This window comes from Pipistrellus kuhlii, unplaced genomic scaffold, assembly GCF_014108245.1.
Source record: "Pipistrellus kuhlii isolate mPipKuh1 unplaced genomic scaffold, mPipKuh1.p scaffold_m20_p_8, whole genome shotgun sequence".
Taxonomy (NCBI): Eukaryota; Metazoa; Chordata; class Mammalia; order Chiroptera; family Vespertilionidae; genus Pipistrellus; species Pipistrellus kuhlii.
The window spans coordinates 4,191,401-4,215,609 of NW_023425584.1; the positions used below are offsets into that span (position 1 = coordinate 4,191,401).

Consider the following 24,209-nt stretch of genomic DNA (forward strand, 5'->3'; position numbering starts at 1 on the left):
CCCAGTCCCCTCAGCCCCCCAGCTGCCCAGGGCCAGCCGAGGCTTGTGCTGCTGGCAGTGGCAGCAGCAGAGATGTGATGGGGTGTTACCGTCTCCTGATCGCTGGGTCACCTCCCACCCCTGAGGGCTCCTGGACTGTGAGAGGGGCAGGCCGGGCTGAGGGCCCCCTTCTCCCCCCCATGCATGAATTTTCATGCACTAGGCTTCTAGTATTATTATAAAAGGAGGGCCCATAGCCAAGAACTCAAGAAAGCTAGGTTCAACTAGCTGGAGCTGATTTTTGAACTATAAGACTGCCAGAACCTTTAGCATCTTAATGAAGTGTGTTGGGGGGCATGCACATAAGTACGTGGCATTTCTTAATTGTAATTAGACCCTTTTTCTCTGAGCATCTCTTGTGTCACCCGGAGTTCTGTAAGGAGATGATGCTCTCATCAGTGTCACTCCTGAAGGCTCTGTAAGAGAAGTTGAATAGATCTGATGAAGGAACTCTTCCAGCCCCCACAGGGCTTTATTAAATACAACTTTATTACATTGCATATCTTTAGCCCTGGCCAGTTTGGCTCAGTGGTTAGTGTTGGCCTCTGGAACGAAGGGACTTAGGCTCGATTACCGGTCATGGACCCACCCATTCTTTGGTTGCAGGTTCCCCGGCCCTGGTCAGGGCACAAGCAGGAGGCAACCAGTCCATGTCTCTCACATGGATGTTTCTCTCTCTTCCCCTTTCCTTACTCCTTCCCCCTCTCTCTAGAAATCAATGGGGAAAATATCCTTGGGTGATGATTTTTTTAAAAATTGTATATATTGATCCACTTTTATCAAGTTTTACGAAAATAGTCAGAGGAGTTCATTCCTTCTCTCCACTATATAAATAAAAACTACTAATCTGTTTGGAATGAATGAGAGGAAGAACTAAGTTTTCTTACGGCAAAAACAGTTGTTTCTTGTGTCGTCTATGGGAACTTCTCGCTTCTTTTGTTTTCTCCCTGAGGAAATTATTAAGGTGGTTTAGGTTAGAATTGCTCCGGCTTATTCCGGCTCCTGTTTCAGGAGTTTTTAGATGAAAACATTATACACAGATTCATATATCCTAGACATTTCTTGGGGTGCCTGGTGACATGGGGGCAGGTCCTCCTCCACTTCCTCCACTTCACCTGCTCAGCCCTTCATGTGTCCGGCCACTCTTTCTGCAGGCCACTGTCTTAGAACCCAGGACATTGTGACATTGCAAGGATGGCATTGTAACGCCAGGCAGACTGAGGAGCTGAGGCACTGAGTCACCGTCCCTCCTTATTCATTTCCATAATGAAACCTGCCAGCTTCATCCATCTCTGGGTCCTTCAGGCTAGCAGGGCAAGGACGGTTACATGGAGAGGGAAATACTACGTCTGCCACCCTCGCCTGCACCTCCTTCGCATTCAGGACCATTTCTTGCTGCCACCGCTCTAGACCGGTTTTGGACACGTGGACACACCGCCCTCCTCATAGCTCATGGTTGGTTTCACATATGGAGCCCTGCTCTCCTGCCCCCTCCCCCACTGCCCACCTCGGTGCTTTGGGCCTATCCTAGTAAGTACTTACCGAGGAAGTGGTGGGTTTTCTCTGTCGACGGCCGTCCGGAGGGAGCCATTCTGTCCACGTGGGAGGTTAGAGAAGCGTTAGGGGTACCACGTGGGGGAAAGTAGCATCTTCAGAGCAAGCAGGACCAGACTTAGTTCCCGCTCAACTTACCAGCTCTGCTGGGTAGCCTCAGCCCCACACAACCCTGTGGTGTTTGTCCATGGCCAGCACAACTTGCTCAGCACCCCTCCTCCCTCCATCCCCCCCCCCCTCTCTCTCTCACACACACACACACACACACACACACACACACACACACACACACTGAGGGACCAGATCTACCTTCTCTCTGGCTTTCAAAGCCTTTGGCCTTCCCTTGATCTTGAGCTTCGTTCCTGCTCAGAACCAGCTGTGTGGCCTGCAGAGCAGAGCACCCGTTCTCAGTGCGAGTGCCGCCATTCCTCACACTGGGCATGTTCGGAAGCACTGTGTGGGCCCAAACATTTCACAGCTTGGTCACAGAGCGAAAAGCTCAGCCATAGGCTCCTCCCCTAAAGGCAGTGGTAAACAGGAGTACTGATAACTTAAACAGACCTATAGGATCCCTTTAAGTAATACTATGGCACAGATATTGTAGTGTAAACGTTTTACCCCAGTCCTCTAATTTTAGGTTTTGAAAGGGATCTTAGCGGGTTGCACCTACAAATGAGTGGTTACTCCTTTCTGAGCACAACTCTCCCATTTCCCCATCTCATTAAGTTTCCATTTAGCTATTAGATAGGAGCTTCAAAAGGAAAATCCAATCATGGATAATCTCCAGTTAATGGGCATCTATTGAGCGGCTAGGTCACCAGCAAGAATAATTACACAGCGCCTCTTTGTGCGGTAAACACAAAATCAAAAGCTAATGCATTCCTAAGGCCAGCCGGATTCTTATTGGCCCACCGCATCCTCCCTTTCGGGGGAAAAGGTTGGGGCGCCCACCGCGCCTGCGAGGGGAGATTGCAAAGCCATTCCGGAAAAAACGGGAGGAGAGAGAAAGGCGGGGGGCTTTGTCAGCACTAATGGCCTGAGTTGGGGTGGGTTAGCCAACAGCAGATGTTGCAGTGAGTGTTTTGTGCAGCCGTCAGGAACTGAGTGTCTCTGGGGCCTCCAGCCACCAGTCAGGGATAACAGTGATGACGGGGGTGGAGCTTCAGCCCTCTCCCGTAAGCCAGCCTGTCTCCCCGGGCTTCCTTCTCTAAGGAAGACTTCGTCTTGCTCTCTGCATTGGTTTAGGAAAGATGAGCACAGCCCCCTTGGCCCCAAATAGTACACTAGCCACAAGCCACACTAGCTCCTGGGTTTGTGTTGGTGCACTCTAGTTGGGGTTTTCAAAATTTTATTTTGGTGTAGTTATTTAGGATTTGCAAAACTTGGCATAATTAAATGCTCTGTTTTTCCCCCCTTAGAACACTTCAGTTATGGAGGATCAAAATGAAGATGAGTCCCCCAAGAAAAATACTCTTTGGCAGGTAGGAATGACTGCGCACAGATAGAGCAGTTGACCTACTCTAGACAAGGTGTCCCCTCAGCTCATGACCTCGTGAAAGCAAGAGCCAAGCACTTTTGTTTTTGTTGCATGTCATTTCACTGGTTTCAGAACTCACCCTAATTTATCTTCTGATCCTTAGGGAAGTGTCACTATGAATAGTAAAGATTTTGGAATTGTCACCAAGATTCTGAAGTGATGTAGCCTGCAGTGTTCCATGTCCACTGTCTAGGTGGACGGTGGTGGTGTTTCTGTCACCAGAATGGCACCACACCACACACCCTTTATTCGCAGTGATGCCTGTTTATCCCTAGTCCATCCTTCTTCCTCATTTCTTGTTGGTTTGCCCTTTCCTTTTAAACTCGGTTTCCTTCTCTCCTGGCTCTATAGTTTGCCATTTTCCTCCCAATCCCATAGTTTTTTTGTTTGTTTTGTTTTTGCGGTGGGGTAAAGGGGGCGGGGCATGTAAAGCTTCATTATTTGATGATTTCATCAGTCATGATGGTACAAATCATTTTCTCTTCATGAGGACACAAAGGCACAGCAAATCTAAATCTGAAGAGAACATGTTTACAAAATTCTCAGGGTTCATTTGATTTGAAAGGAAAGGGTAGATTAGTGAGGCAGAGTGAAGTACCCCCAACACATTGAAGATGAAATAAAGTAAAACAATGGCAGGAAGCTCTTTCTGGCCCCCCAGGTGTTAGGAGTCCGCTGCTGCTGGTTGGGGAGCTGTGTGCAGGCTGCCTTCCGTTTCCTCCTCACTCTGTCTGCACCAGGCTCACCTTCACTTAGTATTGATTTTGCAATTCAGTGTTAACTCCGACTTTTGGTTTTTCGTTTATCTGTCTTTTAGTCACCTCGTTAATGGTATACCAGTGCTAGGAAGGGTAGATGGTTGGGAGCCTTTCTATAAATGAAATAAATAACATGTTTGCTTATCAAATGAGACGAGTATGGAAGAATTTTGTAAAGTATAAAGCAGTTCATAAATGCATTTCATTACGTCCTTATATTTAACCTGTTGTGAGAACAATTATTTGGCAAGTTATTATGAAAAGTATAGTAAAGGAGGGGAAGGGAAACATATATAACTTTCTTTCTTAAGATTAGGCACTTTTATTATATTTGAAATATTCTTAATTCTGCCCGGGTGTGTTCCCCTTCACATAAATTATTGCGATTATGCCATATAAAATTCTGCATCTCATCTTTTGTTCCTTAATATTGTTTATAAAAGTGTTCTCTTGTTATTAAAATCTTACTTTATAAACTTAATGGCTACCTTTATAGCGCTTTATGTAAATGTATTATAATTTGCTTAAACCTGTTGCCTGTAATTGGGCAGTTCTAATTTTTCTGTACTATAAACATGAAACATCAAAGATGCTCCTTATACCAGTCAATATTGACCACAGCGAAGAATTTTCACTTCATTTGGTCTTTTTTGTGTCTTGATTTTTTTGTTCTGAATGTCTTATTAAAAGCAACATTAAAACTTCTGTGTAATGCTGCCCTCTGGTGGTGGCCGGTGTCAGTGAGCTCTCCCTCACCCAGCTGACGGGGAAAGCATTCCTAGAGGAGGAGGCGGTTAAGATGAATGAGCTGGAGATAAATGCCTTCCGACTGCATACCTCTGAGTGTGGACATAGAGCTTGCTTATTACAGGAAAGGTTTCTAAGATTGTATCAAGGAGGCTGGAGACTCCTTTGGAAATTTACAAAGGACGGCTTTCTGGATTGGGATCAGGCAACTTTCTTTTAGGACAAATTGTAACAAAAGCTCTTGTTTCTTTCCGTGAAAGACTTCTGAGGGAAGCTCCTATGGCATGCTGGGTGTTCTAATGCAGCTCTTCAGTTTTCAAGGTTCTCATATGTTATTCCTTCTGGTATTACACATGAAGGTGGCCATCAGAGGAGTGATGGGCAGATGGCTTGGCCAATGTTTGCTAGAAGCGTTGAGGTTCCTTTGTTTTTAAAAAGGGACGTTATTGAGCCTCATAGATCAGTAGCAGTTGTGGCTTCTTTCTAGGGACTTAGGTTTTTTTGTGCTATTGTCCGGATGCATTGTATTTAATTTCAGTTTTTAAAAAACATACTTGTTTTTCACCCTAGCCGATTTGGCTCAGTGAATAGAGCGTTGGCCTGCGGACTGAAGGGTTCAGTTCCAGTCAAGGGCACATGTCCTGTTTGTGGGGTCCATCCCCAGTAGGGGGCATGTAGGGGGCAGCCATCATTGATGTTTCTCTCTCTTTCCCTCTCCCTTCCTCTCTGAAATCAATAAAAATCTATTTTAAAAAATACTGGTTTTATACTAGGACTGTGTAGATTTGATGAGAAATGCAGTTAGTATAGGAGTATGGGATATCCATAAACTACTCTGTAATTATATAAGGCAAAGAACCTTCCAGGCCTCCATGGTTTACCAGGGGCCACCTTCTGTGTAGGTGAACAAAAGAAGGGTGTGAAAGTCTAAAGTTTTGCCAGCAGTTTTTAGGCCTGGCAACAACATGGAGATCCAGACTGTTAGGTAGAACCAAGCTTTTTAACCTTGTATGCATATCTGCATGGCCCATGGACACTGACAGTAGGGTAGTGAAGGCCGGGGTGGGGGCGGGGTGGGCCGGAAGGGGTTAATGGGGGTGGGGGGAATGGGGACATAGGTAATACTTTGAACAATAAAAATTAAAACAAAATAAGTAAAATGAAGCTTTTTAGATGCCGTTGTTCCGTGTTTCTCCGTTGGCTAGAGCAGTGGTTTTCAAAATGTGGTCCTCAGCTCAGCATCGCTGGGAGCTTGTCAGCAATGCAGATGCTTGGGCTCCTGCAGACCTGGGTCAGGACTCTCCGCTAACAAGCCCTTTGCTGTTCTGATGAACGGCCAAACAGGAACCTTTGGCATAAACCAGTGGTCGGCAAACTCATTAGTCCACAGAGCCAAATGTCAACAGGACAACGATTGACATTTCTTTGGAGAGCCACATTTCTTAAACTTAAACTTCTTCTAACGCCACTTCTTCAAAATAGACTCGCCCAGGCCGTGGTGTTTTGTGGAAGAGCCACACTCAAGGGGCCAAAGAGCCGCATGTGGCTCAAGAGCCGCAGTTTGCGGACCACTGGCATAGACCAATCAAGCATTAACTTTCAGCTTTGAGGAAGTAAAACTATTAATAGTGAATCAGTTGCCACTTTGCCAAGTTGAACAGTTTTCCTAAAATGGCCATCTCTGATAGTTATTTGATAACAGCCTGGTTTGGGAAAGCATTAGAAAATGATGGTTTAGGACACCAGTAAGCTTTCGCAGTAGCTGTAACTTTGGCATTTACCTTCGAGGCTCAGTAGAGGCTATGGGCTCTGAATGCAGTTTTAATTATTTCCTGAATGAATTAATAAAGGAGCGAGTGGCTTTAGGGTAAAACTGGCGTTTTAAGATTAAATACCCAGAGTGAAAAATGTTTCTAATGAAATACCAATTAGATTCCCTTTCCCTGTCAAATTCATTATGTTTTTGTGTGTGTTTCTAAACCAGATAAGTAATGGAACATCGTCTGTGATCGTCTCCAGAAAGAGGCCGTCGGAAGGAAACTACCAGAAGGAAAAGGACTTGTGCATTAAGTACTTTGACCAGTGGTCTGAGTCAGATCAGGTGGAGTTCGTGGAGCACCTCATTTCCCGGATGTGTCACTACCAGCATGGACATATTAACTCGTACCTGAAGCCCATGTTGCAGCGGGACTTCATTACCGCTTTACCAGGTAACTCCGTCTTCCCCAAGCGGGCAGTGGAAGGGTGCCAGCCCAGGAGCCTGGCAGCTCTGCCGGGGGCGGGGGATGGTGAGAGAGGAGCCCTTCTAAACCCACTGTGTGCTCCTGTATGGCCATTTGAAGACCACGTCAGCTTTAGCGTCTCTAGGAAATGAAGGCAGTCTGTGCTGAATGGTGTGGGTCATGGTCAGCATGATGTTTCATTGAACTTGTTTAATGATGAATGCTGTGATATTTATTTTGATGTAGTCTATATATAATCATCATTTTATCTTTATAACTAATTTTTTTTAAAAAGGAACAGTTTGTCCTATATTCTTTGTGTTTTTTGAAGTTTAGGGTGTCCATTGGGATCTAAAGTGACACTGAGGGCCCTGGCCAGTGTGTCTGGTTGGTTTGAACATTGTCTAGGATGCAGAAAGGGCTTGGATTTCTTCCCAGTCAGGGCACAGACTCACATACTCAGGTGCAGGTTCGATCCCAGGCGTGCGTCAGCTGACGGATGTTTCTCTCTCACATTGGTGGTGTTCTCTCTCTCTCTCTCTCTCTCTCTCTCTCTCTCTCTCTCTCTCTCTCTCTCTTTCTCTCTCCTTTCCCCCTTCCTTTTCCTAAAATGAATAAAAGCATGTCCTTGGGTGAGTATTAAAAACAAATGAATAAAGTAACACTTCGGGAATGGCAAACACACATTGGGAAAACTGATAGCATGTCTTCATTACATTTCTCAAAACTTATTTCTGCATCCTCCCTCAATACCCTGCTTGCTTGCGTGCACACTCCCCACCCCCACTCTTCCGGTTAATTTACTTTGAATTTTTTAAGAAATACACTTTAAAAAAATAAAATAAAATAAGAGCTCTTTCAAATCATAAAATAACATGGCATCCAGAATATGAAAAGCAAACTTAAACTTGTGCCATTTAAAGGGGCGCTGCCGTGATTGCTTCACAGGAGCAGGATGGAAGGTAACGGCCCGATTCCAAAGAGCAAGGAGGTGGGAAGGCTTCAGGCTCAGACCGAAAGGCCTGGGTTCGGAGTCTCAGAGGGGTCACAGGCGGCAGAGCGACAGGAAACTTAAGGGACCTTCAGAGGACGGGGCGCGGCTGCTGGGCCATCGGCACCTTGAAACGTTTCTTTTTTTTCTTTTAAATATATTTTATTGATTTTATACGGAGAGGAAGGGAGAGAGATAGAGAGTTAGAAACATCGATGAGAGAGAGTCATCGATCAGCTGCCTCTTGCACACCCCCTACTGGGGATGTGCCCGCAACCAAGGTACATGCCCTTGACCGGAATTGAACCCGGGCCCTTCAGTCCCCAAGCCGACGCTCTATCCATTGAGCCAAACCGGTCTCGGCTGAAACGTTTCTTGATGGTGATTTGGTGTCAGGAGTTTGTGTCATCTGGGGAGAATCGAGCAGGATGGGCCGAGCAGGCCTGTTGTCCAGTAGGATAACCTTCTTCAGGGCGTGGACCCCGTCCCTCTGTTCATTGAGGTGACGCTGGGGAAACACCATCTCGCTGGAGCAGGAGGGCCGAGGGCCCCAGAAATAGACTGCTTTTCAGGAGGGCTTCAGGTACAGAGTTCTCATACCTTCACACACACAGCCTTCACCACGTCAGCATCCCGCCATCCCATGCCATAGCAGTGCATTTGTTACGGCCCGGACCTGCACTAGCACCTCATTGTCACCCACGGTCCATACTTTACGTTAGGATTACTCTTAGTGTTTTAATTGGGTGGGTTTGGATAAATGTTTACTGCCATGTGTCTGCCATCATGGTATCGTACAAAACAGTTCCAATGCTCTAAAAACCGCTCTCTACCTATTCATCCCCCTGTGATTTTCTATTTCTCACTCATTCATTCACTTCTATTTCTTTTTCTCTCTCCATCTCTTTCTCTCTTCTTCATTATCTTCATTTTCATCTCCATCTTCATTTTTAAATTTATGTCTGGCTGGGTAACATAGAAATATTTCATTCCTAAAGAGGATGCTGGCCAGAGCGTTTTCCTCTGCGTGGCCATTGTAGTCTGGAAGTTACAACTGCCATGCCAGGGCAGGCCAAAAGCAGCCAGGGTTAGCCAGAGCCATTGCCACCACTCTGCCCTGTCAGAGCTTCCGGGTGGCCAGCTCCTTGCTTGGCCCGTCTGTGGTGTTCCAGGCATTGTCCCAGCAAACAGGACCTGGCTCAGGCCACAGATCTGCCGCCTGGGCTGCACGTTGGCGGGCCAGCTTCTGATGTCTCAGCCCTCCCGCAGCTTGTACGTGGGCGAGTTCAAGAGTAAGGGGAGTGAGCTTAGAGAATTTTGACTCTGTTGTTTTTATGCTGAAATATCGCACTGTTTGCCCCATTTCATTCATTAGTATTTCTGAAAAGCAAAATATCCCTCTCTTTCTAGAATTGTAATACTTACTAGTAGAGAGGAATCCTAGCCATCACGCAGTCCCCTTTCTCATTGTGAAGTCCAAGAAGCCAAGGATCAGAGAAAATGGGTGCTTGGTCATTGTGGTGCGTGTGCATGTTGGTCCCAAAGTTAGTGCAAAGGCTGACATAATTTGTAGGTGAGATTACTTTGGAAATTTCTTTAAATTGGCCTAAACTGTAGAATACAACACAATGTAGTAATACTCATTGTTCGTTATGGGAGAAGAAGAACAAGGGAAGCCTTGAATAGTGTGAGTCGGAGGGACTATTACAGGCGGGTGTAGGTAAAAAGAGTGGACCTGGACACAGGTCTCTGTATGGCCAGTGCCAGATCTCAGGACCACGTTGTCCAAGCTTTCCTACTGACCAGCTGCTGCTCACAGCAAGAAAAGTGACGTGCCTCTAAAGTGGGTGATTGTGCTTATTCCTCAGAAGTGCTTTCAGCTACACGAAGCTATGCCTCCATTTTTCTTAAGCAAATCTGCTTATTTTTATTTATTTATTTATTTTTAAAATATATTTTATTGATTCTTTACAGAGAGGAAGAGAGAGGGATAGAGAGTTAGAAACATCGATGAGAGAGAATTATCCATCAGCTGCCTCTTGCACACCCCCCACTGGGGATGTGACTGCAACCAAGATACATGCCCTTGACCGGAATCGAACCTGGGACCTTTCAGTCACTCTATCCACTGAGCCTAACCAGTTTCGGCCAAATCTGTTTATTGATTATTTTTTGTTTGCTTTGTACTGGTTGGGTCTTATTTTCTTTTCCCCTGTAATTTACTTCTCGAACATGTTTATGGAATATCCACGAGGTGGCACTGTTGTCCTCCTGACTTGTAGAGAATATTTCGGAGGCAGCTCCTTTCCTTGAGGAGTGTACAGTCTCGGAGAAGAGACAGAACAGATGAACATGTGTTCTGTATATAACTATGGTTAGTATAATTGCACACGAGCTAGTTTTCATTACAGCGAATTTTAAGGTATTGTCCATATTTCTGTGAAAGTGGAATTTTGTGGTATTGAATATTACATGAAATGAATGGACCATTGGCTAGGACATGGAAATATTTTTGTTAAAACACTATTTGTTTTCGTTCTAACAGGATTTGATCTGAACATATATACATATGTCAGTATATAGCAGACGTAGGACTCTAATAGTGGGGGACAAGCTGGCCCAGTAGATTGTGTTAGTTAGTGTCTAGTAGACTTGAATTAAACCTGGCATTCGTTCCTTAACACAGACCCAAACTTAAGAGCGTTTGGGGAGAAACAGGTCCACGGGTATGTTCATACTTGGACTTAATAACGTGTGCAGCAACTTACTATTCTACTTTGGTGTTTAACTTTCACTGTAGATGATTTTGAGTTTTAATTTTTACTCTGCTGAAATTGACAATCAACTTTAGACTTCTTTTGATTCTCAGAATTCTGTAAAAATTGTCTATCATTGTAACTTTTTGATGCTTATGTGAATAGCATACCTGTTAGTATAGAGAAAATGGAAAAATGTTTGTGGTCTCTGGCTCCTTTTGGTTCAGTGGAAAAAGTGATAATTATGATATGCTTTTCTAAAAATCATGGTAAATGTTTAGTCTGCAATGTCAATTTCTGCAGGCTAAGTTTGTGGTTTGTGAGAACTGTTGTTAAAGGGAATTTTATACGTTTGAAGTAGAGGCAGATTGTACTTAAAAGATGATAGCATTGGTGATGATCTCTTTGGTGAGGTGTCTGAGCAATTAAGACTTTTGAAACATTTCACTTCTTGGCGGTGTTTTATCCATTTGTTTTGTCCCCAAGTAAGGATGATAACCAGTGCGGACTGGAAGTGTGACAGAGACATCAAAGCTCTCGGGGATGTGGCAGGACCGGGGGGAAGCTCAGGCTCTGGGCTGGATGCAGGGCCAGAGACCCAGCCCCACCCCATGAGACACTGGTCATTGGCTTGAGAATCTCTTAATAGGTGTGTGAGCCCACTTGTTAGAACCTCAGTTTCCTTATCTGTGTGGGAATAACCCTCTTGTATAGTAAAAGCCTAATATGCTAAGTGTCCGACCATTCGTTCGACCAGTTGCTATGATGCACACTGACCGTCAGGGGGCAGACACTCAGACCGATAGGTTAGCTTGCTGCTGGGTATGGCAATCGGGACTGGGCGAGATGGGCCAGACATGCCCTGGAGTCCTCCTGAGGTCCCTCCCCTGCCCCGATCGTGCACCGGGCCTCTAGTAATAATAATAATAATAATAATAATAACAACAACAACAACAACAATAACAATAATACTTTATGGGATATTGTGAAGATGAAAGAATGTATATAATATGCCTGGCTCTGGTGGGTATTCTGAGGATGACAGCTTGAAATTAATAGACAGGAAACACCTGCTTCTCCGGGATAAGATTTATTGCCAGGAAGTTTTAATTATTCACCCACTAATTTCCGTATTGATTCATCCTGACATCATATAGGTAGGTGTGTGTGGCACTTTGTTGAAACAACAGAGTGCTGGACTTTGTGAGCTGAGCGTAATTTCTCTTCATTTCTGCCTGGAACCTCAGTCACTGTTCCAGGTTGAAGGCTCCCAGTGACAGGCGGCTCTTCGCAGTTCATTGTTGTTTTGTTTGTAACTTCAGATTTCACAGGGATGAAGACCTGTGATTGGGAAGGGGGAAGGGACAGCCAGGGGAGGGGGGACCAAGCTTTTTTGCAGCTGTTCTTTGAAATGCGTTTCTAAAATAATAAAAGTTTCTGTGATTGTATGATCTAAGCAGCTGTGTTAGAACTGGCTGCAGTCAAGGGCATTGAGCTGACATTACACATTTGAGTTTCATTTTGATACAGCGTTATTTATATATTGAGCTTTGAAATCTGTGCCTTTTAATTGTTTTAATTTATTGTTGAAGTTGTTCCAGGCCTTCGTCTGGTGCCGGTAATTAGCCCCAGCAGCACTCCCTCAGCTGTGAGCGCAGGCTCCGGCCTCGCTGTCTGCAGCCCGAATGTGGTGCTGCCTTGGAAGGGGGTGGTGGTGGGAGGTGGAAGTCTCAGTGAGACAGGGTGAGGGGGAGCAGACAGCGGAGCAGAGAGAGCAGAGTTCAACACCTCCAGTATGGCTTAGCCAGGCAACGGACCTCACTCACCTGAACAGACGTGGAACCAGTGCATGGAATTCGTGCAAGAGCAGGCCTTCCTTACCCCGGCTGCCGGCACCGGCTTCTCTTTGGCACTTGGAACCTGGGACCGGGTTTCACTCTGGCCACCGCCAGCAGGTGCCTGGGACCCAGGCTGCTTCCCTCTGGACACCAGCGACAGGCACCCAGGACCCGGGCTTCACTCGGCCCCGGCTTCATCCGGATGTTCGAACTAATTAGCATATCACCCTTTATTATTATAGATGTGGTCAGAAAGATGGGAAAAAGGGACACAATCACAAAACAGGTAGCCAGAACCTTTGAGAATGGTATCAAGAAGGCAAAATCCTTGAATATCAAGAAGGCAAAATCCCTGAATGATGTAAAATTGTCCAAAATGGTTAAATAATCTGGGAGAATTGAAACAAAATTAAGTATTTGGAGTGTCAGTGTGAGGAATGAAGGGACTGTCTGTCTCCTTGGGGTAGATTGTGTAGTAAAAATATAGAATGTTTTCACTTATCTTTTTTCTCCGCCACTAAGAATAATGGGTTTGAAGCTGAAAGGATAGAAAAATTGTAGTCCAAGAAAGCTAGTGAGAGATGTTTAGGGAACACAGGGCCCTATAAACAAGCCGACCAAAGATGTGTCCTTGCTCGGCAGGACAGCGGCAGGGCCTGGAGTTCGGCTCTCAGACGCTGGGACAGTGAGAACCGCGGGAGAGCGCCGGGCAGACTGGGCCCTCCCAGCTTGTCAGTGGTGTTTGGCTGCACTCTGAGTGGCTGATGTGCAGAGTGCCTGGTTTAAGAGCTGGAGAAGGTGTATTTGGGGGCTGTGGATGATAAATTTGCTGTGATACCCTAGCAGAATTCTTAAACAGATTATCAAATGTTAATTAGCACCTGAGAAGACTGTAGGTTTGGTAAGCCTAGAAGGATGTACACAGAATGTTAAATGCTGTTGTCTCTGAGAGGTGGGATTTAGAAATTTAAATGTTTACAGTATTTCTGAAATGAACTTGGTATACTTCCTATGTAATAGGCAAATCAACCGAATGGCAGAACGACCGGTCGCTATGAAGTGCACTGACCACCGGGGTGCAGAAGCTCAACGCAGAAGCTGCCCCCTGGTGGTCAGTGTGCTCCCACAGGGGGAGTGCCGCTCAGCCAGAAGCCAGGCTCATGGCTGGTGAGTGTACTGTTGATGACGGGAGCCTCTCCGGCCTCCACTTCAGGCAGGTGGTAAGGAGTAAGGGGTCCTGGACTATGAAAGGGATGTCTGACTGCCGGCTTAGGCCCGATCCCCCTAGGGATCCGGGACTATGAGAGGGTGCAGGCTGGGCTGAGGGACTCCCTCCCAACCCCCCCTCCCTCCAAGTGCAGGAATCTCGTGCACCAAGCCTCTAGTTGTTATATATGTTAAAAAGGGACACAAAACAGCTAGTGCCAACTTGTAAACAAAAAATTCAATCCCAGCTTTCTGTGGTAAGCATCATCAAGGGAACACGGGGTAACCATACCAAAGTCACCTATTTTCTTTTTGGATAAGGTTTTACCAGACTAACAGTGCAGGAAAATGATGTAGAGGTGGTAGTGTCGTCATGGGGCAGAATTTCTCCAATATCCCTGAAGACTAAATAGAGAGATGTGGACTAGACAGTAGTACATCCAGGAGGTTCTAGTGACTCAGTGTGGGTACCTTGTGAGAGTTTAACAACTGGGTCAAGGACAGCAGGGATGGAAATAGGTAGACTTCTGGGTGCTGTCCTTGGTTCTGACCCATTTAACATGGTTGCCCGCCAACTTGAGGTAAACACTTACTACATTCGCTGGCATGCAGATCTGGTGGGGAACACCCGCTCTTCTTGGTTGCCTTTAAGAGGACCCTTGCATTGTATAGGATAAACCTCTTAAGATTCTAGAATTTGTGGACATGTGGCTCTTTTGAGAATTTTACCTCCACCAGAAGGAGATGAAGAAATTATTGACAAAAAAACATCTAAGTTCAACCGACTTTTAGCTTCTTAAGCTGTCAGCATTTTACCTTTTTGTCTCCTTAGCTCCAAGGGATCAACACAAATTGTGAGTTAATAGGATGGTAGGTACAAGAGAATAAATCAGAGGGGCAAGAACACAAGCTTTGGAGAAAGAGCTCGGAGTTCCAGTCTTGGCTCTTCTCTGTGGCTGTGAAACCTTGAGTGCTTGACCTCTCTGTGCCTCCTCTGTGAAGTCTGGGGACTCATCATCCCATAGTGACTAAAATTTCAGTTACGCACGTCCAAGTATTTTGTCATATTACCTGACAGAGAGAATTGTCCAGGTCCAGCTTTTACACCTAGTAACTGTTGTCCTGGATTGCTTTATCTTAAAAAAGTCAGAACCAAAAAGGAGTGTGCATGTTAATGTGCACAGGTGTATCTGCAGAACTCCTGATGCTACTCAAGCGTGTGGCCTGGCCCAGAGTTTCTTTATTCCTCTCATCCTACAGAAGGATGGGCCATTTCCATTTCCCTTCCCATCTCTTCATTGCCTTTTCTGTTTTGTAGAGCAAGGCCTAGATCACATAGCAGAAAACATTCTTTCCTACCTGGACGCCAGGTCTCTGTGTGCGGCAGAGCTGGTCTGCAAAGAATGGCAGCGCGTGATCTCCGAGGGGATGCTGTGGAAGAAGCTGATTGAGCGGATGGTGCGCACCGACCCTCTGTGGAAGGGGCTCTCCGAGAGGAGAGGGTGGTGAGTACTGGGTGCTGATCCCGGGGAAAGGTGCTGGGACCTGGGCTCCCTTTGATGACAAAGAAAGCAGTTACACTTGCCAAACGCTTTGGCCCGTTTTAAAGATGAGTGGTCAGGGGTTGGGTAGGGGAGTTAAAGCTGTTAGAATTCTTCCTTCTGAGATGTACATTTTCTTTGTATTTATTAATGTTAGGAAGTTTGTACTGTTTGAGTGATTTGTGTTTTCAAAGCTTGTATGAATGCTTTTCCTTTCACATTTTTCTTAAGTGATAATACCATTGCCAAGAGATAGATAAGAAAAAAGAAAATAGGAGAAAATCGAATGATGCCATCTTGCTGTTGGTTATTGTTCCAGATGGAAGATAATGGAAGCACAGCAGGCGGTTCTTTTTTTTTTCTTAGAGGAAACTCAGGAACTGAGACACAGCTGTGTTGCCTAGTACCCATCGGGAGCCTGGCTAGTGAGCACAGAGAAGGAGCCACAGATGCAGGGCGGGTGGCGGTGGTGTGAGCGAGGGCCAAGGCTGCGCTTTCTCTATGGGAGGAAGTTTGATGTGGACCCAGTTAGGATTGTCACAGAGCGCCATTAGCACTCCTCTTGCTAAACTGTAGAATGAGAGGTTAGATTATTGTGCGTTGGGTATTGGGAACCAGAAGTGCAGGATCATGTTAGAGGGCTGTAAATTGAAGTAAACTTGTGTTGGACACATTCGGACTCAGAAATCCTGCTTTTGAACTGTGAAAGCTCAATGCATGTCAGAAGACTGGAATGATACAACATCTTTGTAAGCACCTTGTTTAAATAAAATTCACCCTCTTATGTGCAAAAATGTAACATCTGTTTGTTTTTATTTGCCAGGGATCAGTACCTGTTTAAAAACAGACCCACAGATGGCCCTCCCAATTCATTTTATAGGTCATTATACCCAAAGATTATCCAGGACATAGAGGTAACTTTATGATTTATCTCTCTGTATGGGCTCTCTGTGTCTTGTTCTCAGCCTTTTATGTTGTCTTAGTGTTCTGTTGATCTAAAACCATGGAACCAAGTAGTTTTTTTTAAATTTTTTTATTTATTTTTTTAGTTGAACTCTTAGAGCAAATGTGTCACACTCAATGTAGAATCTATAGCTTTCTTCTGAATATGTCACGTCTTCTTATAGAAAAGATCTGACTTTTCTTAGCCCTGAAACGCTTCTACAGGGCTGCCATCATTAGAACCACAATCCAAAGTCAATTTTTCATTCGAATTTGTTAAAATTTTCAAAACTCAAGGCTCAGATTTTCAGGCAAGTGGTTTTATATTTTTGAGCCACATCTTGAGAACTAGAGAGGGCTCAGTCTCTGTTTCCTCCATAAATTTCCCATATTTTTTCATAAAAAGGACTCAAAATATGATGGTGAGCAACAATGAAGTGAGTTTTATAGAGCAGATTGTGCTGCCGGACCCTTTGGAGGTGAGGGGGCGTCACCAGACCAGTAAAACTCTGTAAACTTGACGAGCACCACTGGAGGCGTTTGATACTGTTCACGTGTCCTAATTGGTTCAGTTTTATTATTTAGCCCTTTTCCTTGAACCAGGAAAGACACGCACAGGCATTTCTCATTAACTCTTTCCCATGTGTTCTTGGCAGGTCCTGGTTACTTCGCTGTTTCCTCCTTGGCAGAAAGCTTTAGCCTTCTCTGGGCAGAGCTGTATCACCCATAAACTTGCACTCGGTTTCCCAAACGTGAAGTAATCCTCCCCCCCAGGTGATAGACATAAAAGTTATTGTGCCAAAATTCATTAATGGAGAAACATGTGCTTTTCTGAAGGCCCCCCACCCCCTTTTTGAGGCAGATGTGAACTGATGGAATCATTCAATTAATGGTAAATCTGGATGTACTGGAATGTCATTATTTAAAGCACCAACCCTTGTCTTGAGTATTCTCCCTAAAATGAGCTATAAAGTAACCTTTCAGGGAGGCTTAAATAATTTCAAAGTGCTGCTGGACAATCACAGTGTTTAGGAATTAATTGATCCATTGGCAGAACTTAGAACAAATTGCCCCCACAGTGTTAGTAGCTGAAGACGGTGTCAACTTGAATCTTAGGTTGGTGTGTGTTCAAGGGAGAGGGGCTGTCTCTTACCCTTAGATGCTTTCGCTAAGGTGTTGCTTTTTCAAACATCTTGGGAGCTATATTACCTTTTGCTCCCTCCCAATTATTCTTTACCAAGTAGCTCTAGATTTCCTTGAATAATTTAGTAAATCCTTCATTATGAGAAGCATGGTGTTTAAGGTCAATCATGGAAAAGTAGGGATTTTGGAAGAACTGTGACCAGGTTGAAGATTTGGTGACCTGGATTGTTTTATTTACCCCCCATGAGCGCTATTGTAATTGACAGTATGAACTTAATATTCTGTGGCATGACAGTATGTGACACCACCTAGCATATCCATTTCCTTCGGCTGAAATAACATTTTAAGTTAGTAGAGGAGGCAGATGTGAGGGAAAATAGAGCTATGGGGGAAAACCCTATTTGACACAAAACCTCCATCATGGTGGTCTGCCCAGTGGTTCTTAAAGTGTGGTTTGGAAAAATCCACTGGTTGGCCACAAGGGTCTCCTCCAGATTTTTGTGGGCTAGTTCTCTTAGTGTAAGGGACAATGTTTTATACTGGTATATTCACTAATAGTTATAATAATAAAAATAATACTTGTGCTAGATCCTTTGTTAGGTATTTAACAGTGGACAATACCTGAAAGTAGTGAGTAGCTGCGATCAACCATTTATTCTGCATTTCATACAACCTCCTGTACTAGCCCCATCAAAATGGAGTTCTTGACCTCCCTTTTGGGAGCATGTTTAATTCTGTTTAATGGACACACAGGCAGAGTTTTGTCTGTGATCCATGGATCAAATATGAGAGACTCCCCGGCTTGGCTCTCGCCCACATGGTTGCTATGAAACCCCCATAAGCAGAATATAATAGTAACACGTACCTTTTTTGATTGAGCCCTTACCGTGAACTGTGAACTATGCAGTGTGACTTACATAAGTTATTGCATTTAATTTCTACAAGGTACATATCCCCATCTGTAATAAGGGGAAACTGAGACTAAGAGAAATTTTAGAACTTGCTGCCTAGTTACGCAGGAGAGGTGGGCTTAGTGTTGTCATTTCCAACTGGAAAACTCAGGAAGCGAAGGAGAAAGATGTATGTTGTTACCTCCCTCCAGACTGCAGGGTGAACTGGTCTTCCTCCCGTTGTGTGAGTGCCCGTGCCCTTGACTGTCCTTGGAAGAGGGCACGAGGAGGACAGGGCTGGTCGGCCTTGTAGTCGTCCCAGTCTGGTGTCCTGCCCTGGGTTCTGTCTCCTGCCTCTCAGCAGAGGCTGGATGAAGGCCTGTGAATGCTCTCCTTGGAACGGCCTCTGGTGCAATGATGGTGTGTCGTGTCGCACCTTTTAATAAACCGCATTTTATTCAGGGAAAGTGGGGAGCTTTTTTGTGGTTTGCAGACTTGATATTAACAATGTCCTGACCAGAGAATGCTGAAACCTGCCCACCCACCCAGTTGTGTTTAGGCTTCTAAAAATAATGTTATCCCTCCGCACTCAGACATCTGTTTTCACTCTATTGCCAATTTAAATGCCGCTGTATACTCTGTGTATCATGGCTACTTTCCCAGTATTTTGAAAATTTGCACAGGGTAAGGGGATTTTACAAGTTCTCAGAAACACGAAATGCTCCTCCACAGTAGCCACACCGCACGGTGTCCGAGCGACACGGCAGGTATCTGTGTCATGGAGAGGCGCACACGTGTGTCCTGCGTGGCCGCTGCGGGACGGAGGCATGGAATCACATTGGAGCCCCTTCCTGGTGTGGCTGGGCGGGGCTCGGGTTGATCAGGGTTAACTAGCAGCCAGATTGGGACCACCAGTCCTGGCAGTTGGGTGGGGAGATTTTTTGGGTCAGAGACTACTCCTCTGGGCCCGTGCCCTGTGCAACAGACGAGGGAGAGGGTCGCTCTGCCATTTGTAGGCACCATGGCGAACCCTGCTTGTGCCCTCTCGTTTGATGCTCTCAGCAGTTTGGAGGAAATGGGTGCTATTCTCGCCTTTTTACAGAGGAGCAGGCTGCAGCTCAGACAGCCAAGCCACTTGCCAGGGCTGCTAATTGACCTGGGTATTTCTACCACAGTGGCTGCCGTCTGTTTCTGAGGGTCTAGTTTTTCTAAAAAGACCTGGCTCGTAAGCATTCTAGTAAGGGTTGAGGTTGTCAAATAAGGTGGCAGGCGGTGCTTAGGGCAGCACCGTCAGCAGGATGTGCTGCTGGCTGCCGTGGGTGGCCTGGGCCTGGGCCGCGGAGTTAGAATCAGGGCAGCCACACTCCCCGGGCTGCTTTCGTGTCGCTTTCCTGGCATTTGGGAACAAACACTTGTTTGGGGATTAAGAAGCCTAATAATTTTGGAAACAGCTCTAAGTGGGGCTTCCTAAAATGATCCATCAAGAATTACTTGGCAGACCTTTTCCCTAAAAATTCAGATGTGTGGACTTGAAAACAGGGCTCTTTCTAGGCACTGAGCAGCAGAGCATTTTCTGACTCACATTCGGCTTCGAACGGGAGCTTTTGGGAGGCCTGGCGTCTGCCTCCTGTCTGGGGTCGGAGAGAGAGCACGTGGCCCAGCCCTCCTGTGGCCTGTGCTGTCTGTCCAGGCGAAGGCTGACCGCACAGCCTCCCCCAGCTCCTCTCTGTTGTGCGGCTTTAGGTGCAAAGATTATAATCAAGTCACCGGTTTTAGAAAACATTGTAGAGTGAAGGGAGACCATAACAGGCAGGAAACTCTTTTTGGTTTTGGGAGCCTCCCGGTCCCTCTTCTAAAAAAAAAATTTTTTTTAATTGATTTCAGAGAGGAAGGGAAAGAGAGAGAGGGAAACATCAATGAGGAGAGAGAATCATGCATCAGCTGCCTCCTGCAGGCCCCTACTGGGGATCGAGCCCACAACCCGGGCATGTGCCTTTGACCAGGAATCGAACCGTGATCTCCTGGTTCATAGGTCAACACTCAATCACGGAGCCATGCTGGCCGGGCCCCCACTCCCTCTTTAAAACATTTTCCCCCAAAACTCCCATGTGATGGAAAATGTGCCTTTTCATTCATTGAAATGTAGAGCAACAAAGCTACTTATTGTTTCAATCATATTTTAAAAATAGTTGCGTATATTTTGAACTAAGAACAGCTATATGGATTTTTAAAATAACACCTGGTATATGTCTATGTGTGTGAGAGAGAGACACAGAGACGGAGAGACACAGAGACGGAGAGGCAGAGGTAGATCTCTGGAACACTGGGTTCGTATGGAGCTCTGCACCCATGGGTGTAGCCTGAGCACGGTCACCCCTGCTGAGAGTCACGGGCCGTGAGTGAGACTTGTTGCCAGTACACCTGCCGCCTAGCCAGCGTTTTCCTGGTCTGCTTAGCGTGCTGAGGTGGCTCGGTCACATCTGCAAAGACACGATTTCTCTAAATGATTCAAGCACTGAGTTCAGGGTAAGAAATTCTTTACATTCTGGACCCCTTTTTAAAACATTGCTTACACAGACAACTGTTGTCTGCCTCCATAGCAGTGGCGGAAGCAGTGCACATTAGTCTGGTTTGGGCCTGTGCTCTTACGTCTGACACTTTACAGACTCACTAGAGGTGATGCTGCGGCTCAGGATTGGTTGCCTCCTGCACACAATCCTTCCGGGGCTGGGGAACCTGCGACTGATGTATATGACCAGGAATCGAACCCACGATCCTTCGGTCTGCAGGCTGACACTCTGAGCCAGACCAGCCAGGGCTGCATATCTTAGCGGGAAAAGCATAGACTTAGAGTCAGGAAGGATGGGCGTGATTTCCAGCTCATCCCATTACTAGTTTTATGAGCTCAGGCAAATTAAACTCCTTCCTTGTTTAAAAGAGGGAAATAATAAGAATTTCCTTCCAAGGCCAATTCGTGGGTCATTTAACCAAATAAACATGTTTGGAGTATATCCAGTTCCCGATATTGTGTGCCCACATACTGGAGCGGTGCCTCTCTGAAAGCAGTACGCTTCCTGTTGATCATTTAGCGTCTGGGGCCTAGCACAGCTAGTACCTGGAATACACTGGCATGCTGGGAAGTGTGGCGTGAATGGTGAAAGATGAGAGCCGAGGACTGCCATGTGCCGAGCTTGTTTTAAAGGAGCTTCAGGCTGGTGGGAGATTAAAAATGGGCAACAAAATTTTTTCTATAATAGTTGGCTTGTAGTAGTTTTTAATATCTTTTCTCAATGATCAAGACAATGCTTTGGATGGATCCACAGATTTCTCAGTATAAGCTTAATATTGTTTAATATTGTTAGGTGCCTTCTGCCAAATATTTTAACCGGTATTAGAGAGGAACCCAGTGAGTTACTATTTATTTGTATGTTTTGGATGCAAATGGCATTCTTGAAACGTTCTGAGTTCTGTCTAGGCCTTTTTCTTTTTTTTTTTAAATCCAACCCAAACTCATTGGAAATCCTGTGACAGTTGCCAGAAGGGCAGGGAACATTGGAGAAAAAACATTGTTGGGCTAATGTCTTACTTGGAAAAGAACAGGATTCCTATCCACAGACAGTTACGCAAACCGAGATGGGGTAGCAGAGGTATGCGTTTCTGGAAGCGGCGCCAGAGTCTGAAGCCTAATAGCATCGTTGATTCATAAAAACTCACTTGTCGCCTCCTTTCTCCCCCAGACTATAGAATCTAACTGGCGGTGTGGACGACACAACTTGCAGAGGATCCAGTGCCGTTCTGAAAATAGTAAAGGTGTCTACTGTTTACAGTATGATGACGAAAAGATTATCAGTGGGCTGCGTGACAATTCTATTAAGGTGAACAACTGTTTTGTATGTGTTACCTGTAGAACTGTGGTTACACGTTCGACACTAGAGTGACAATCTCTTCATTTATTCCAGAGAGCCAGAGGCAGAGCGTTTTCCTGCACTCACACGGGACCCCTGGGTTCTCTCACTTCCCACCCTTCTCTAAGCACATGTGTGTTCTGTATTCCGTATTAGGGCACCTGGGGGGCATGCCTCAGTAGTCCAGGGCTCCTGATGACTGTGTGCTGGCGCAGGTGTGCTAATTTGCTGGAAATCAGTCATTACCTTTTATGACTTCTGAGGAAGGCTCAGACGATAACACAGAAGCATGACAGAGCAATTTAGATTGCTTTTCAGTAGTAGATAAACTGGATTATTCCTGTGTTTAATGTTTGGCAGCTGATCTGACAGATTTCATTGTACATTGTTTATAGCTTATTTTATCATTTAAGAAAACGCAGCGGGTTGTTGGGTGTGGTTTTTTAGGTATAACATATACAGGAACATGCACTTGCTTTGATGTAAAGCTGTATGAACTTTGACAGCAGAAGTAATTGTGTAACCACAACAATGCCCAAGATACAGAAAAGTGTCCATCCCCCAAAATTCCCTGTCCTCCCCTTTGTGTTCGACTCTTCCATTCTTCCCCTTGGCACTGGCCGCCGTTGGTTTTTCTGTGCCTGCAATGTTGTCTTTTCAAGAATGGCCTAGAAGTGCACTACACAGTGTGTAACCTTTCAAATATGGCTTCTTACACTTAGCACAGTGCACTGGAGTTTCAGCTGTGTCGCTGCACTTGGCAATGGTTGACTCCTTTTCGTTGCTGGGCAGTGTTCCATTTTGTGGCTTATCACAGTGTGCTTATCCACTTAGCTGGTGAAGGACATTTGTGTGCCTCGTTTCTCACAATTATGAGTAAAGTCACCGTAAACATGCATGTGTTTGTGAGAGCATAAGTGTTCACTTCATTTGAGTAAAAACCCAGGAGGAAGATTGCTGACTCAGATGTGAAGTGTGGTGTTTTACTTGCTAAGGAGTTGCTAAGCCGTGTTCCAAAGCAGCAATGCCATTGCACGTTCCAGCCAGCAAAGTGGGAGCTTCCTTTGCTCTGCCTCCTGTCGGCACTTGGTAGTCTTGCTTTTTGACATGAGCCATTCTCATAGGTATGTGGGTAGGCCTTGTTTTACTTGCCCAATGGCTTACTTACCGGTCTTGATTACCATCCATCTATTCATTGGTCAAGTTTCTGTTCAGATCTTTTCTCTCTTTTAAATAGGTTTTTTTATTTCATATTGAGTTTTGAGAGCTCTTTACATATACTGCATGCAAATCCTTTATTAGATAAATTTTGCAAATATTTTCTTACAAGCAGGAACTTTCCATTTTCTTAATGGTAGATTTTAATTTTGATGAAATCCAGTTTTATGTATTTTTTCTCTCATGAATCGTGCTAAGAAGTCTTCCACTGAGCTTTTTGAATCTGTAAATTTATATCTTTCAGTCACCAAATTTCAGAAGTTGTTGGCTCTTACCTTTTCAAATATCTTTTCTTCACAAGTAGTTTATTTCTTTGCTGAGAGCGTCTCTCTTGTCATTCATATCGAGCATGTTATGTGTATACCTCATGAGAAGAGTTACATTAGCTGCTTGGAAGTCTTGGCCATGACCTCTGGGTGATCTCCAGCCTGTTGTGTGTGGTTGATTGTCTCTTTCCCTGAAAATCCATCACTTTTCTTGGTGTGTGTAAGATACTAATTTTGGATCGTAGCTTGGACAGTATGGGTGTTACATCATAAAGAGTTCGCAGCCTGTTCTAAGCCTCTGGAAAAAATGTCTGGGTGCGTTGTAAGCAGGTGGTTAATCTAGTCAGCTTCAGAACATGGACTTCCATTTCGCTGTGACTTCGCAGAGAGGGAGTAGAAGGTTGGGAAGGATTCGGATCTCTTCTCTGCTTCTCGGAGCCTTTAATACTCACCATCGGGTCTGTCTTGAGCTTACACTCCCCGAGCTCGGTCTGAGGCTCAGCAGCAGTTTGATATCCGTTCACTTCTCACAGCCTGGCTGCGCTCTGCAGTCTGTCCTGTGTGTGCCCCGCTCCCTCTGGGTGGCGGATTAAAGGGCCCTATCTTTCCAGATCTCTTCTCTTTTGGATTTCCCCATCTCTTCTCCCCACAGGGGT

The 24,209-nt window shown here is 45.3% G+C and overlaps 1 protein-coding gene and 1 pseudogene across 8 annotated transcripts in view; one reads left to right on the forward strand and one right to left on the reverse strand.

Annotated features, from left to right (window-relative positions):
* Positions 1–24,209, forward strand: part of FBXW11 (F-box and WD repeat domain containing 11) — a 100,709-nt gene that overhangs the window by 62,027 nt on the left and 14,473 nt on the right. For 5 of the 8 annotated variants that reach the window (XM_045576292.1, XM_036424743.2, XM_036424748.2 and 2 more), the window contains 5 exons: positions 3,012–3,074; positions 6,620–6,845; positions 14,967–15,153; positions 16,013–16,103; positions 21,902–22,039. In XM_045576292.1, the coding sequence (XP_045432248.1) occupies positions 3,012–3,074; positions 6,620–6,845; positions 14,967–15,153; positions 16,013–16,103; positions 21,902–22,039 (705 nt within the window). Of the gene's footprint in view, positions 1–1,550; positions 1,570–3,011; positions 3,075–6,619; positions 6,846–14,966; positions 15,154–16,012; positions 16,104–21,901; positions 22,040–24,209 lie in introns of those variants that run through there. The other 3 variants (XM_036424745.2, XM_036424750.2, XM_036424746.2) reach the window with 2 other exon arrangements.
* On the reverse strand, positions 7,754–8,371 carry LOC118710744 (annotated as a pseudogene).